This window comes from Chionomys nivalis, chromosome 4 (genome assembly GCF_950005125.1).
Source record: "Chionomys nivalis chromosome 4, mChiNiv1.1, whole genome shotgun sequence".
Classification (NCBI taxonomy): domain Eukaryota; kingdom Metazoa; phylum Chordata; class Mammalia; order Rodentia; family Cricetidae; genus Chionomys; species Chionomys nivalis.
In genome coordinates, this window is record NC_080089.1 from 92309779 (window position 1) to 92324136 (window position 14358).

At 43.9% G+C, this 14358-nt stretch overlaps 1 protein-coding gene across 1 annotated transcript in view; it reads left to right on the forward strand.

Moving 5' to 3' along the window:
• Positions 1–1958: 1958 nt before the first annotated feature.
• Positions 1959–14358, forward strand: part of Pcolce2 (procollagen C-endopeptidase enhancer 2) — a 57151-nt gene continuing 44751 nt past the window's right edge. The window contains exons 1-2 of the mRNA XM_057767559.1: positions 1959–2195; positions 2925–3033. Coding sequence (XP_057623542.1) covers positions 2116–2195; positions 2925–3033 — 189 coding nt within the window. The 5' untranslated portion in view covers positions 1959–2115. The remainder of the gene's footprint in view (positions 2196–2924; positions 3034–14358) is intronic.

A 14358-nucleotide genomic window follows, 5' to 3' on the forward strand; every position in this document is an offset into this window, starting at 1 on the left:
TAGAACTGTAGTTCCAGGTCAAATATGTGTTTTTAAGAGCAAATAACATGGTTCTTAATAAACTTTTAAAATCACATGGTAAGATCTTTTTTGTGAGTGTCAACAACAGAATGATCCATGTTAGAACCTTTTACTTCTTAGTGAGAATACAAACACAGCCATTATCCGATAAATTAAGAAGAGAAAATAATTCTGTATATTTGTGCTCAAGCAGTTTTCAATTTATACATGGTTAACACTTATTTATTTTATTTTTATTTTTTTAAAATCCTACAAATAGAATAGTTTCAGGCATGAAAACTCTAAACCATTACTAGAAAATGAAGTTTCACTTTAGATCCCCAAACTATGATTTTTTAATAAACCATCATCTACAAGGTCTTGACTTTCTGGTAGCTTATTCTGAGACTGTGTATCAAATAAACAAATTAATTTCTTCTTGGCTCTTTTAAAGAAGTTTTTACTAAGTTGAGGGTGTAAGTTCCAGAATATAATGTAAGCTGCCAAATTCTGTAATTCCTTTTACAAAAAATGTCATACAGGGTGTGGTACATTTAGGGAATTTTTTTAAACTTGTAATTCCTGGTAAAGTTTTTTTTCCCCTTGCTTTAAAACAAAAACAAAACAAGCAAACAAACAAAGAGCAGTGATAAGGCAGGAAGGGGCTGGAGAGATGGTTCAGCGATTAAGAGTCCCAGCAACCCTTCCAGAGGACCAGGGTTCAATCCCTAGCACCCACATGGTAGCTCACAACTGGCCAGTTCTAGGGGATCTGATATCCTTTTCTAGCCTCCGTGAATACTACACACAAACGGTGCTCAGACATACATGCAGGCAAACCACCCAAACATGTAAAATAGATATTTTAAATTATTTAAAATACTGATGCAATCTAAACTCTGAAGAGGGCTTCCAACTTTCAGCCTGTAGTCTTTGCTTGCCAGAGTGTTAAGTTCTTAACATTACAAACTCATTATTAGCAATTAAGTCTTTTAAAAATATTAGTGTGTGTGTGTGTGTGTGTGTGTGTGTGTGTGTGTGGTGTGCTCGCACCCATAGAAACCAGAAGAGGGCATTAAATCCCAAAGAACTGAAGTGTCTAACTGAGCTGCCTAACATGGATTCTGGGAACCGAACTCGAGTCCTCTGAAAGAATGGCAAGCACTCTTAACCTCTGAGCTGTTTCTTCAGCCTCAGAACTGGAGTCATAAAAAAGCATTGCCTTAATTTTTTTTTCCTTACCAAGAAAAAAGTAATTTAAAAGGAGCAACACTGAGGAAGTCTCACAGTTAAGTTATATCTCCCATGGGTGACGAGTCAATTCTGCTGCTCTTGGTCTTTTATGGCTCTCTGGTGACGTGCCACAGTAAAGGTAAGACATTTTTCTGTCATTCAGTAAAGCCTCGGTGGCACAAGGCTAGAACTGCCCTCGTCCAAAGTGTGTAAATATTTTAACTCATCAATAAAGTTTCCTTTTCCAGCCGTTGGGGTAACTCTTCAAATAACAGACATGCCCGAAGAGAAACACCATTTTCAGAAGCTAACGTGGGTGGTGAGATGAGAGGATCTGACATTTAATGACAATTCACTCACAAATCTCTTACTTGGAAACGCATGTGGAAATCTACCCACAAAACTATCTCTCTAGTCATTGTTACAGTCCCGTGAACACAGGTTCTAGCGCGTGTGTATTTAAAGCAAGCATAAGAGCTGGAGGTCCACTATGGAAGGATCTCTTTACTTGTCCCTTGGGGCTGCAGTTCCAAGAAGACAAAGGACGGGGAGGGGGGCTCCCCAGCAGGCCCGCTGCGTTTTACTTAAAAGCAAGCTGGGGGCAACCCCCCGCCCCCACCCCGGAGAACCACGGCTGGCCCTGGGTACCGCTGGCTGGGCTCCCTTCCCCCGCGGCCGCCCCGGGGGACAGGCCGCGGCCCCTCCCGCCGGAGAACAAACGGGACATTCAGCCGCCGCCCGCGACTGCCAGGGCGCGTCCCCCGGGGAAATTAGGCGTGGAGTCGGCCCCGAACGCCTTCAAAAGCGGCCCTCCCGCCGGCCGCGGCGCACTTGGTACCTGGCTGCGGGCGCCGAGCGGGATGCCGCAGTGAGCTGCCGGCCATGGGGGGCGCGAGCGCCTGCATCCCACTCTGCCTGCTGCTGGCTGCCGCGCAGCTGGCCCGGCCGCAGACCCCAGAGAGGTAACACCCGCCTGGCCCTTCCCGCACCCCTGACCCCGCACCTCGCCACCGAAGGCTGGCGCTGCGCCCCCCCCCCCCCCCCGGGCCACCACGTGGCGCGGCTCCCTCTCCCTTGCCTTGCCTCCCCGCTGTGTGCGGGTGCAGGGCACACTCGCGCTCGAATGTGCTCCCTCCTCTTCCCTGCTCTTTACTTCCCAGTATGGCCAATCTAAGCGAACCCAGGGAGTCGCTCTTTTAAGTCCTCACTAACATCCAGGGAAGAGGACGGCTAACTCCCGCGTCACCTCCAGCCGCCTCTGTCTTCCCCTTTCCCTGGGCGCGGGGAGGGGCGCACGGAGAAACTCAACTTTCCGAAAAGGGGAGAAAGCAAGGCCTGTCTCCAAATCTAGGAACTTACAAACTTTATATTTACCACGACTTTTAAACCATGCGACTCCCCCAGAGTGTCCCTCACCGGTGACCTGTCCCACTCTCTCCAGTTAAATCATGCTATTTTTATACAATACTCTCTGTGAGTGGAATATCTCTAAGTTAATGGTGAGTTTGGATGAGTTATCAGGCTATGATTTCAATATTCTAAGAGCTGGCAAGCTTTCAGATTTTTTATCTCGTGCAAGATTTTGCCAATCAATATTAACTCGTTCCTATCAGCTCTTACACCTTTCTGAAATGCACATTAGATTGCTAGACCGTGTTTCAATTTAAGTGTTCTCTCCTCTATTTTCCCAGACCTGTTTTCACATGTGGCGGCGTTCTCACCGGAGAGTCTGGATTTATTGGCAGTGAAGGTTTTCCTGGAATGTACCCTCCAAATAGCAAATGTACTTGGAAAATCACAGTAAGCATTCCTTTTAAAGTTGTTCTTCTGGACGTGGGTACTGCAAAGAGTGCACTGTGATGCAACCCCCGCCCCCCGCCCCGCCCCGTGTCAGGATTGGGTTTAGCGGGAGATGCCTAAGAACGTGAAATGTTGCGTTTACTTCATTTGGGAGGTTTTTATTAAGAAAGCCGGTGGTGTCCTGCAATAGCGATCAGACCTGGCTCAAGATATGGCTGAAGGAAGGAACCCCTCAAGCAGATGTTTCTGAGTTGGTTGAGCTTTATGAATTCACGATTAAGGCTGTTTCCAATCAGAGGTCTGTTGTAAGGACCTTTGACAGCTAGATGCTGTTCATGCCTGCATAAATCCCTCGTGGGAAATAAAAGATCAAAGTTTTGACTTCTTTATACTCAAGAGAAGAACAGCAGTTACCACCCTGCTGCCGTCATTCTCCCTTCTTAGGAACCACCACCACGGCAACCTAAGAACGGAGAGTGCTAATGAGGGCTTAATAAAATGCCATGGTGGTCAGCGCTGGCTGTATTAGCCCAAGTCAAGGCGAGAAAGCAGATATAGACACAACGAATGTAAGCAAAGGTCCGGATTTAGAGTCAGCTGGCTGAGCCATATTTCTAGTCATTGCTGCTGTAACTTTTGTTGCTACCTTCACTTTGCTGTTGCTCTTGGTAAGTTATTTGGTATTCAAAAAAGCCCATGTAGTCAGGACATAACACCCACCGATTGTGATTTGTTGTGTGTGTGTATTTTATGTTGCGGAAGGGTTCACCAGGGCCTCATATATGCTAAGCCCCGGATCATGTTTGAAGTACTTAAATGAGCCAAGTAATTAACAAGTGTTTCACAGAATCCACAGAATCATTCTGATCGCTGTTTTGCCTATTTTATAGATGGGAAAGCTGAGGCCTAACAGAATTATATAGAGACATTGATTTGATAAGCCCTCCTTCACCTGTGGTGCAGTGATGTTTGGCAGACTGATTTGGGAGGAAGACCCCTCCATAATATAAAATTTGACTTTTTTTGGTACATTATTGCCCACCTGTAAAATCTCAGTGAATGGGTACAGACTTCATTATGTTGTTACAGCACATGAGACGTCCCAGAAGCAGCTTTGAAATACTGATATTGTTAATAAATGTGAAATAAGACTAGGAAGCAAATGTAAGATGATTTGGCTTTATATTGTCGTTGTGTTTTCATTGTGACTCAGTGGTTTTGAGTTCAGAATGATCCAAGAGGCATCATGTGTCTAACTAGACGAAATTCATGCTTGGTTGTGTAGTTGGGGACGGCATCGGACTTTCATGAGAGAAGTGTGTGTCCAGGGAAGATGTTTCTGGATCAGGGAGGGCTTTGCTTCAGAGGAGGTGCAATTGCCAAAAAAAGAGAGAAAAAGAAGGGCCTAGGGGTGGGGCGGTGGAATGGGTGTGGAGTGTTCAGGGGTGGGGTGGAGAAGAGGTTTAATGACCTTAAGAACATCGAGGAGGGCAGTGTGACTGGGACAGATGAACAAAGACCAAAGTCTGGAGAGAAGTGGGGAAACCGAGCCAAGAGGATCCTGAGTTTGAAGCCAACCTGAAACCCTGAGCAGTGAGTGTTGGGGGGAATGACAGGTGCAGGGGGCTGGGATACTGTTAAGGGTCCAGGAGAGGATGGGGTGACTAGGGTTCTAAACAACAAGAATGGGGCATCTTTTGCCTTCAGTATTTCATAGGCAGATGGACATACAGCCAGGGTTAGGTGGCACCAGTTGAGAGGCCCATATGCCAACTTGTCCCCTTTCCTTTGTGGCTTCTGTCCTAGACAGGGGTGACTTCTGCTGGGGCCTTACCCAAAGCCTTCTAGAAAGACTTTCTCAGAGCCAGCTGTATTAAACAATGTTCTCTAGATAATTGGAACCAATAGTGTGTGTTTGTGTGTGTGTGTCTGTGTGTCTATGTGTCTGCATGCTAAAAGCAGATCTATTAGGCTGGTTTGTACATATGGTTTGGGGAGTCCACCTGTGCCTGTCAGCACAATAGACAAGCAAGGAAACAATCAACTCAGTAACCATTCAGTCAACACAACTGGGTACCTCCGCAGTCTCAGTCTGGCATTGGGAGCCTGGAGGCTCCCTGGAGAGCAGCTGGAAAGCAGAGGAAGCCAGGGTGTGATGTCAGTATAGGATGGCGGCAGCGGGGACAGATACACTGGCTCCCCAAGAAGAGAAGGCAGGGTCGTGCCTACAGCTGTTTCCTCCTGCCTCTTTACATCTGAGGTGCTGGGGAGATGGTACCACCCTCAGTCACTCCTCTCTGAAAGACAAACAAATGACAACCCTCCCCTGATAAGAAACCCAAACACCTAAAACCTCATAGATGTAGTGGGGCTGTGGGCCTCTTCCCACAGCCCGGCTCATGGCTGCCTAGCTAGCTTATGCCCCGAAATAACAACACAAGCATTGTATTCTTTCAAACACTGCTTGGCCCATTTCTGTTCATGTATGTAGCACCCCAAGGTGCGCTTACCGTGAAGATTCTAGCCTGTCCATCCTGGGTCAGAGCTTCATCGTGCCTGCTCTGGAGAGGAGAGCATGGCGTCTGTCTCTCAGAGGAGCTGCCCTGCATCTGAGCTCACTTCCTCTTCCTCCCAGCATTCTATTCTGTTTACTCCACCTATCTAAATTCTGCCCTATCAGATGGGCCAAGGCAGTTTCTTTATTAGCCAATGACCTTCCTCCATCATTTCCCCTTTTTCTGTTTAAACAAAAAGGAAAGGCTCTAACATAGCAAAATTACATATAGCAAAACAGTTATCAAGTAAGAATTACAGTTACAATATTTACATCTATTTTATCTTTATCATAACTAAAGAAAACTATAACTATCTATTCTTCAACTCTACCAAAGACTCCAGAAGGATATAATATTACCTAAGCAAACAAGAAATAAGCAACTTCTAAACTCTAGAAATGACAGAGACATCTCGCTGCCTTGACAGTCACCCAAAGTTTCTCTGTACCGTTGGGGCATCCATCTTCGGCCTAAAGGCCCATAGTTTCCAACACACATTTCCATGAAGCAGGAAATTTCAAAGTCAGTTCAGTCACTATCTGCTGTGTCCTGCAGAATGTCTCGCAGACTCCTTCATGAATCAGGAACCCCGAAAGATCATCTCACCTTTAGGCAAGTTCAGTAGTCCTCTCTCTGTGGGTTCTCTGTGTCCAGTTTATGCAACAGTCCAGGCAAGAGCAATTTCTTGCCCAAATGGCTATCAAACTCCATAAGGTGCCTCTTCGATGCCCATCTTCTGCTTGAAGTAGATTGGTGCTTCCAGGAGCAGAGTGTCTCATTGTCATGAAAACCCTAAGTTATTAAAACATTTAAAATACCATATTCTCTAGCCTTTGAAAGATATGATGAATGCCTATCTGAAATATATGCATGCACATCTAGAAAATCTAACATGACTACAAACTTGACTATTATTGATAATTATTCATTAACAACTTATATACATAACATTTTTAAATGAGCTACACAATCACAATACCTTAATCAATATCAGAAATATATATACATATAACAAAATTGACCTTAAATTTATATCAACAAAGCAAAATTTATATCAATGTAAATTATTCGTATCTATATCATTTCCCCCTTTAAATGTAAAAGAACATTTATAAACAATATATGGGAACATGGGCGCAGTTTTTTCTCTCCAAACTGCTTCCTGCTGAATGGGGGCGCTGTTATTCAGATCTTTCATGGAGTAACCTGTGTGCCAGGGTCATCTCAGTCGGCAGTTGAGTGAAGTAATTTTCTGAAGGTGTTCACAGCAACCTTTCAGGAGGGCGTGGTCTATCATACCATATTGGAATAGAAAAAATCGACAGGGTCTCATCCTCTGTGAAAACAAAAGAAGAAACTCCTTTCCAAAGCATCATGTCCTTAGATTCAAATTTTAAAGTCAAGGTATTTTGAAAATATCTATCTTGGATTAGTTCAGTAGCATTTATAAACAAATATCTTTTAGCATCTGTTGCTCCTTCCTCAGCATTCAAACAATTCAAAGAGAGCATAATAGCATACAGTATCAAGATTCTCTGTGTATTTTCCATCTTTGTGCAGCTTTATTTTAACTCTATTTTGTTTACTTTTACTTTTATTTTATATTTTCTGTATATCTTCGTCCTGGAATAACTCTTTAGACCAGGCTGTCCATGAACTCACAGAGATCTGTCTGTCTCTGCCTCCCAGGCAGTAGGATTAAAGGCTTGTGCTACCACACCTTGAAGTCTCAGAGGTCACTCTCCCTCTGTCTCCCAAGTGTTGGGATTAAAGGTGTGTGCTACCACACCCAATTACTTCCTTATTTTTGTTTTTTTTTTTTTTTACTTTTAAGAACTTTATCTTTCAGCCTGCATATATTTTTAAACACACTGCAAATCATTTAAAGTTTTCTTTGTCTTTGAATCTCTCTTTACTGTATATCTCTCTTTTTCTGACCACATGAGTCTTTAATTTACCAAGCAATATCAGTAGGATGAAAGCCGTGGCTTTGATGGCTGGATCCAGCCATTCCTTAGCTTTCCAGCCTCGTGGCTGAGGTACCGGCTGTAGCCATGTTTATCACCACAACTCTCTGGCGTTTCAAGGTCTTTGCCAACAAGCAAACTGCAGCATTACGTCCACAGACAACAATCAAGTCCTCTCTCTGTAGTCGGCCCTCCTGCCTCAAACAGTCAGAGTTTGCCCTGGCAAGACGGCCCAGAAAGCCAGCATTTTAAATAAAACAGCACAACTTTTTTCCTGCTACGGCTGAAAACCGAAAAGCATGCATTCAGCTTTTCATCAACACCGTTTAAGTGTTTCATAGCAGGACCTCTTAAAAGGGCAGCAAGGTTTGCAGCTAAAGCTGAGTCAGGAAGCCTCTCTTAGATGAGAGCGCTTGCTTGCCTCTAGCAGGCAGAGTAGAACCGAGAAATTGCTACTACCACGTCGGGCGCCAGATGAAGGCGCAAGTCATAAACAATCCCACACCAGTTTGGAATTGTGATTAATAGGGTGGTATTTATTTAAAGGGGAATAAACTTACAGATCACGGTCCCAGACATAGACACGCCCTGAGGTGTGTCTTCTCTGTGACTCGAAGTTCCATCAGGTGGACAATCAAGATCAAATGTCACCTCAATTGATCCCGTCCAGTTTTCCGCTCCTGCAGCAGTAAAGCAAGAGTGGAGCTCCACTGGAACTCAATATTACATATTATATTATATTAATGATTATATATGTGTATGTGGGCGTACATGTACACATATACAAGTTGAAGTCAGAGGTTGACATCTAGTGTTTTCTTCAACGCTTCTCCACCTTACTTTGTGAGACCCTTCTCCCACCCGGTGTCTAGACTGGCTGGCAAGCCCCAGGGCTCGTCCTCTCTCTGCCTCCCCAGCTACCGTCATCCTCCACTAACAACAGACTTTACGTCCCCCTCCCACCCCAACCTTTCCAGCTGAAGATGTGCACAGCAAGGTGGATCGCACCCCTAGATGGTTTCCATGAAGCTGCTTCATCAGTGGGAAAATAAGGACGTCTGATGCATGTTTTAAAAGTTGTCCCAACCAAATGTTTTAGCTCCTTGTCTTGGCCTTCCTGGCATGGAAGAGCAGCTTGCATATGGGACGTTTATCTTTTTCCTGGTTTTCATTTGTTTTTTGTTGCCATGATAAAGCTCTGACCATAACCAATTTGAGGAGAAAAGGGTTTATTTCATCTTAGACTTTACAGTCCGTCATTGAGGAACTCGAGCAGAAATCTGCATGCAGGATCTTACGCAGAATCATGGAGAAGGGGTGCTGCTTACAGGCTTGCTTCCTCCGCCTGGTCCAGCTATTTTTGTTATATAGCCCAATCTCACTTACCTGGGCAAGGCACTATCTATATCTACATATCTGTATCTCTATCTATATCTACAACTAGATATAGATATGAATATTGACTGCTCTGTCAATGGGGAAATGATATTAGTCCTCCATAGTTGATGACTTAATCCTGTTGACTCAGCCTTGTCAATATTGATATCAATATCTACGTGTAGATATATAGATCCCTCCTGTATCAATTAGCAATAAGAAAATGCCCCACGGGTGTGTGACATAGGCCTATCAGATGGAAGCAACTCCTCAGCTGAGATTCCCTTCTCCTAGTTGGCTCTGGTTTGTGTCCCCTTGACAAAGACTAACCAGCACAGGCCCGATAGAACTCACTTCCCTCAGAGGTGGGGATCAAACTCAGGGTCCTCAACAAACAAAACCCTTGCTGTACAACTGAGCTAGATTCCCAGCCGCCATCCTAGCACTTTAAATTCTAGGCAACTTCGTGGATGACAGCACGGTTGTCCACACGGACTGTATAAATTAAATCAGTTCCATTGCTTAATCACAGTAGCCACTTTTGAGTGCTCAATAGCACTCCCTCTGTCCTCCCTCTCCCGCGTGTGGGACTACACGTTTGTGAATATTTCCATCATTATAAAATGCCCCTTTGGGCAGTTCTAGAGAATTTTAGGGATTGGTTTTCTTGTGGACAGACATAGGGAGAATGGAAGTGCTCCAGACTGCCTAGCTGTACTTCTGCCCCATCAGTGGGGAAGTGATATTAGTCCTCCATAGTTTGATGACTTAATCCTGTTGACTCAGCCTTATCATTCTGACCATCAACGTACAGTGGTGGCCATAGCTGGCTGGGTTTTAGTACTTCATCTGGCTGAGTGTGTTCTTAAAAAATGCATGTCTAGACATTAAATCGGATGAATTGAGGGTTATGAAATAGTTGGATATTTTGTAATCCATGGTGAGAGTGAGTGTTTCTTGACTTCCTGTAGATGCTAAGGCTACAGGCAGCTAACCACATGAACATCTGCATCAGATGCCAGAGCCTTGCGCCTGTTGTAAGGGGCAAGGATTGAGTACAGTTCAACAACTACCGTCCTTGGAAAAATGGAGATCAATCTGGTTAAGCAGGTTTGAAATAAAAGATTGCGGTGAGACTGACATTACCCCGAGGACTGGAACATGAAAACCACATGCCAAACCCAGCAGCAAGAGCTGAAACTCCAGATCTTGGCACACTCCCACCACACTGGGTTACAATGCTCCTTCGCAATGATGTGCAGAGGATGATGGGACGTATCTGAGATCCTCAGAGAAAGTGGGGAGGCAGCAATGAACCTGGGCAGCAAGGACTTAGCCAGTGTAGTGATCTCACTGACCAGAAGCCTTTACAGCATCCCCCATCCCCACCCCAGGCGAGCCCAGGTGATGTCAGAAGTGGTGTGAGCACATGAAGAGGACCGTGAGATGCGGGCTAGTGAGAGAAAGTCCTCCAGACCTCTGCAGTTCTAGCTCCTCCGCGACCCTGGCATCTGAATCATCATCCTGTGGAACAATTTCTGGATAAACCTAGCACAAACTCGGAGAATCGCTGAGTTGTTCCCTGGTGCTTTCACCCGTTGCCTGTCCCTTCTATAATCCCCTCGGCAGGGTTAAAGAAACAACTTGAAACAATCACACTCTTCTTCTGTAGGAAAGTCAACAGCCGAAGCTTTGCTTACAGAAGAAACTATAAATTACAGGAAACTTGAAGCCCAGAGCCTTCTGGGAACTCTTGAACATGTATAGGAATTGTTTAAAATTAGTTCCTGACCTTAGAATCCAGCCCACTATCCAAATGTGTAAAGGGATGCTGTTACTAACGCTGGGTCTGCAGAGATGGGCGAAAGTCATTTTATTCTTAGGTTTTAAGCCGGACACAATTGGCATATCAGTTTGAAAATGCAGAGGTTTACGTGTAGAGCTCAGTTGTCATGCATTATGACTAAAATCACAAAGTTTTTACTCTTTGTAATTGCTTCATTTATTAAAGATGTTTGAAGTCAGTCGCTTACTTAAAGTTTTAAATATTAATTTCAGCATGAATCTGATTTGGAGAAAAAAATCAGCAAGTCTTTGAGTAATTTATTTACGTTTCTTCTGCAGAAAGACCCTCGGCTGCCTGACCAGGGCACGTACTGTCGTTTCATAAGCTACCAGCTTTATTCTGGCCAGCTAACATTTCCTAGACTTACCGTGTAATTCGTGCTACTAAGATGATAATGCATGCCTTCAGCCTTCGCATGTACTGAGCCGCTTTATCTCATTTGCACTGAACTCTGAGTGGGTGAGGCCAGCATTAATACACCCACTTCACAGACAGAGAAACAGTTATCTGCAAAGCCTTTGTTAGATTTGAACTGGGTGTGACTTCTTACACCTGTAGTCCTAGAGGTAGGAAAGACCCATGAATTGGGGTCAGCCTGGTCTTTACAGTGAGGTCCTGTATCAAGAAAAGTAATCTAAACAAAATTTGTACCTTGCCTAATAACATTGTGTCTATAAACACCATGAAAAGAATCGCAATTTCCTGGCTCAGTACTATAATTAGCTGTGCATGTACTTACTTACCTCTTGTATAAACATTTACCTCAATTCACTGAGTGTCCTTGTATAGGTGTTGCATTGTGCCGGCCCCCTGGGTAAAGAGAAGAGGCAGGCTTTCCATCCCCAGAGAGTTCCGAGCTGGTAAGGAGGAGATAAGGAGAATCCCTGACAGGAATATTTAGAAGTCGTTTTGCGGCTCACTCTTAAGGAGCTTTATGTGCTGAAATTTTCGGAGACGTTGTAAGGTTTTGGATTTACAGGCCAGCTTTACATGTGCCTTGGTTATTTTCAAATCTGAATAATAATGAACCCTAGAGAGGTATTTCTGTACCATTGCCTTGAGGGTAATCTTATAAGTTATATCTGTTAAAGTCATCATACTGAGTCTGTCTGCCAGAAGCCTGGTTACATTGAAATGGCGTTCACATTTTGCTTAGAGAATTTATAAATTAAAAGGGGGTTGGGGCTTGTTTCTTCTCAACAATTTTTATGTGGTTAAGGAGAAGAAAATCAGCAGGGACAGACATGGTGTTGTGGATGTTTGAATATATAGTGATGTTCTAGGAAGACCAGTGGTAAGTATATAATTTGAGAAAACACAGAATTAATTTGGGCAGGAACTCAGCATTTAAGTCAGTTAATTATACCAAAGGGTAAAAAAGGGGCTCTCCAATCATTGTAACTATTATTTGTCTGGAATAGCCTCAGCAGGGAAGAGAGAGGAATGGGATTTGGGGCTTAGCCACATATTTCCTGACTTTTGGCTGCACATAGGATTTAACATTATATGGAGACTTAAATTCTAATCTTAAGTATTTTTTTAAATGAACATATACATTTCTCTGATAGGCACAGCCATTTAGCCACCTGAGTAATAATTTTATCCAGTGCTGAAGTTGGTATGAGTTACGCCGGAGGAAAGCACAGCTGAGTGAGATCACTAAACCAGATTTGCATCTTCGAGCTTGGGCATCCTATGGCTGGGCCGAGAGTGTGCAACCATTGCTTGTCTTGCGTTTTAAACTGATAACGTCTAATTCGGAAGCTTTATGAGTCTTAAAGTGGATAAATTCCTCCAGTGAGGATTCAGTTACTAAGACACTAGAATTACAAAGCTTTCCTGTTGCCTCTGGGCCTTTGGGGAAGGACAGATACAAACCCTAAATAAATAAGCCAGTGGGTAACACTTTCCCAATGGGGCCCAGGCCACTTTTCCTAAATTTGTTTAGTTTTCTGCTTGCTTTTGAGGGCATCTGTTGCCTCTTCTAATTTTGTTTTCCTTTGCTCTTTCAGATGGAAGTTAAGTATGTTTTTATTGACTGGAAACCCGGTGTTTTATACATATACTTCTTTATTCTGCCTGTGTTTTTAATGCTGTTTTCAATCCAATGCCTTTAAAAAGCTTAATGAACAGAGGAAGGAAACACGAAAATGAAGTCTTCATGTTTTTCTTTTTTGACAGAAATTCTTTTATAACAACATTGTCAATGGAAAAGGCATTCAATAAAGGTAAACAGCCAGGGAGGATTTTTTTTTTAATGTGTTATTAGAAGGACTGACAGATCCCTTTCACATCCCTTGATCATGCCACAGTTCAATTTATGGTGTGAATCCAGTGGTAAAGTTGAGTTGTTTCATGATGACTTTGCAAATTCCTTAAAAGCAATCAGTGAAAAAGTGGGCTCCTTGATTGGTTTCGTTTGCTGAAGACAAATGCAGTGTCAGAGGCTTTGACTTTTCACATCCTTAGAGTTGTGTGCGCTCCTACAGATGGTTGCTGCATCCTGAGAGTTGGGCATGCTCTTGCTGATGGTTGCTGCATCCTTAGAGTTGGATGTGACCTTACGGATAGTTGCTGCATCCTTGGAGTTGTGCATGCTCCTGCAGATAGTTGCTGTGCTGTGTTCTTCATGCAGAGGGATGTTGTTTATGAACGCAGGTAGAGCCTGAAGAGCAGCCTATGAAAGCATTCACTACCCTCACATCTCTACCTCAACAGTGCAATTATGCCTTTGGGTATCTCCAAATTTCTTACTCTAGGAACTTGGGGGAAAACAAGTGTTTTCCTCAAATACTTTATTCATTAGCTCATGAGCGGCAAGTCTTTGACAACCTATGTAGACATCCTGAATAAGCCAGAGACCTAGAACAGTGTAGTTGGAATCAGAGTGTCCTAAAGCGAAGTCCTGCCACTAAATGTCACCCCTCTCTCACCACCATGCCCCAGGCTCCCTCCCCAGGGACACTGGACATAACCAAATAGTGTGTCCCCAAATGTTCATGGCTAGAGAGATGCATTTGTCAAGGACAGGCTTTGATCTGACCAGGCTGAAAAGCAAGGCACGCAGAAGCCTGCGGCAGCTTTACTGTTAGGTACCCCTGGAGATGGATGCTGAGTTTGACTGGTAGACACAGACTTGCCAAAATCTCTGGGCTACAACTGACCTCTTCTGAAGGAACCATAATTTATTAATTCACTAAAACTGTTCATGATGCACCCACCTGGTGAGAGGTCACATCCCTGAATAGGAGCACGGATAGGCATGGTGAACGGGGATCAAAATATTGGGTTGTGTGTGTGACATTTCTTGGAGCCTAGAAGAATAAACACTGGAGAGTCATATGGATGTGGGCTTTAATCCCTGTTTACACATTTGCTGGGCATACGGAGAAATTTCTGGAGCTGGCACCCTCTTGATGTGAGGACTGGAGTAGGCATTAGATGGGAGGCCCCTTGGCACAGGGCGAGAGGTGTTGTTGATCTTTTTTAAACTACTTCTCCAAGGCTGTAATGAGGAATGAAAATGTGGTGTTTGTGTAGAGCTTGCCTGCAAGCCAACTGGTTTCAATCTGGATGGTAA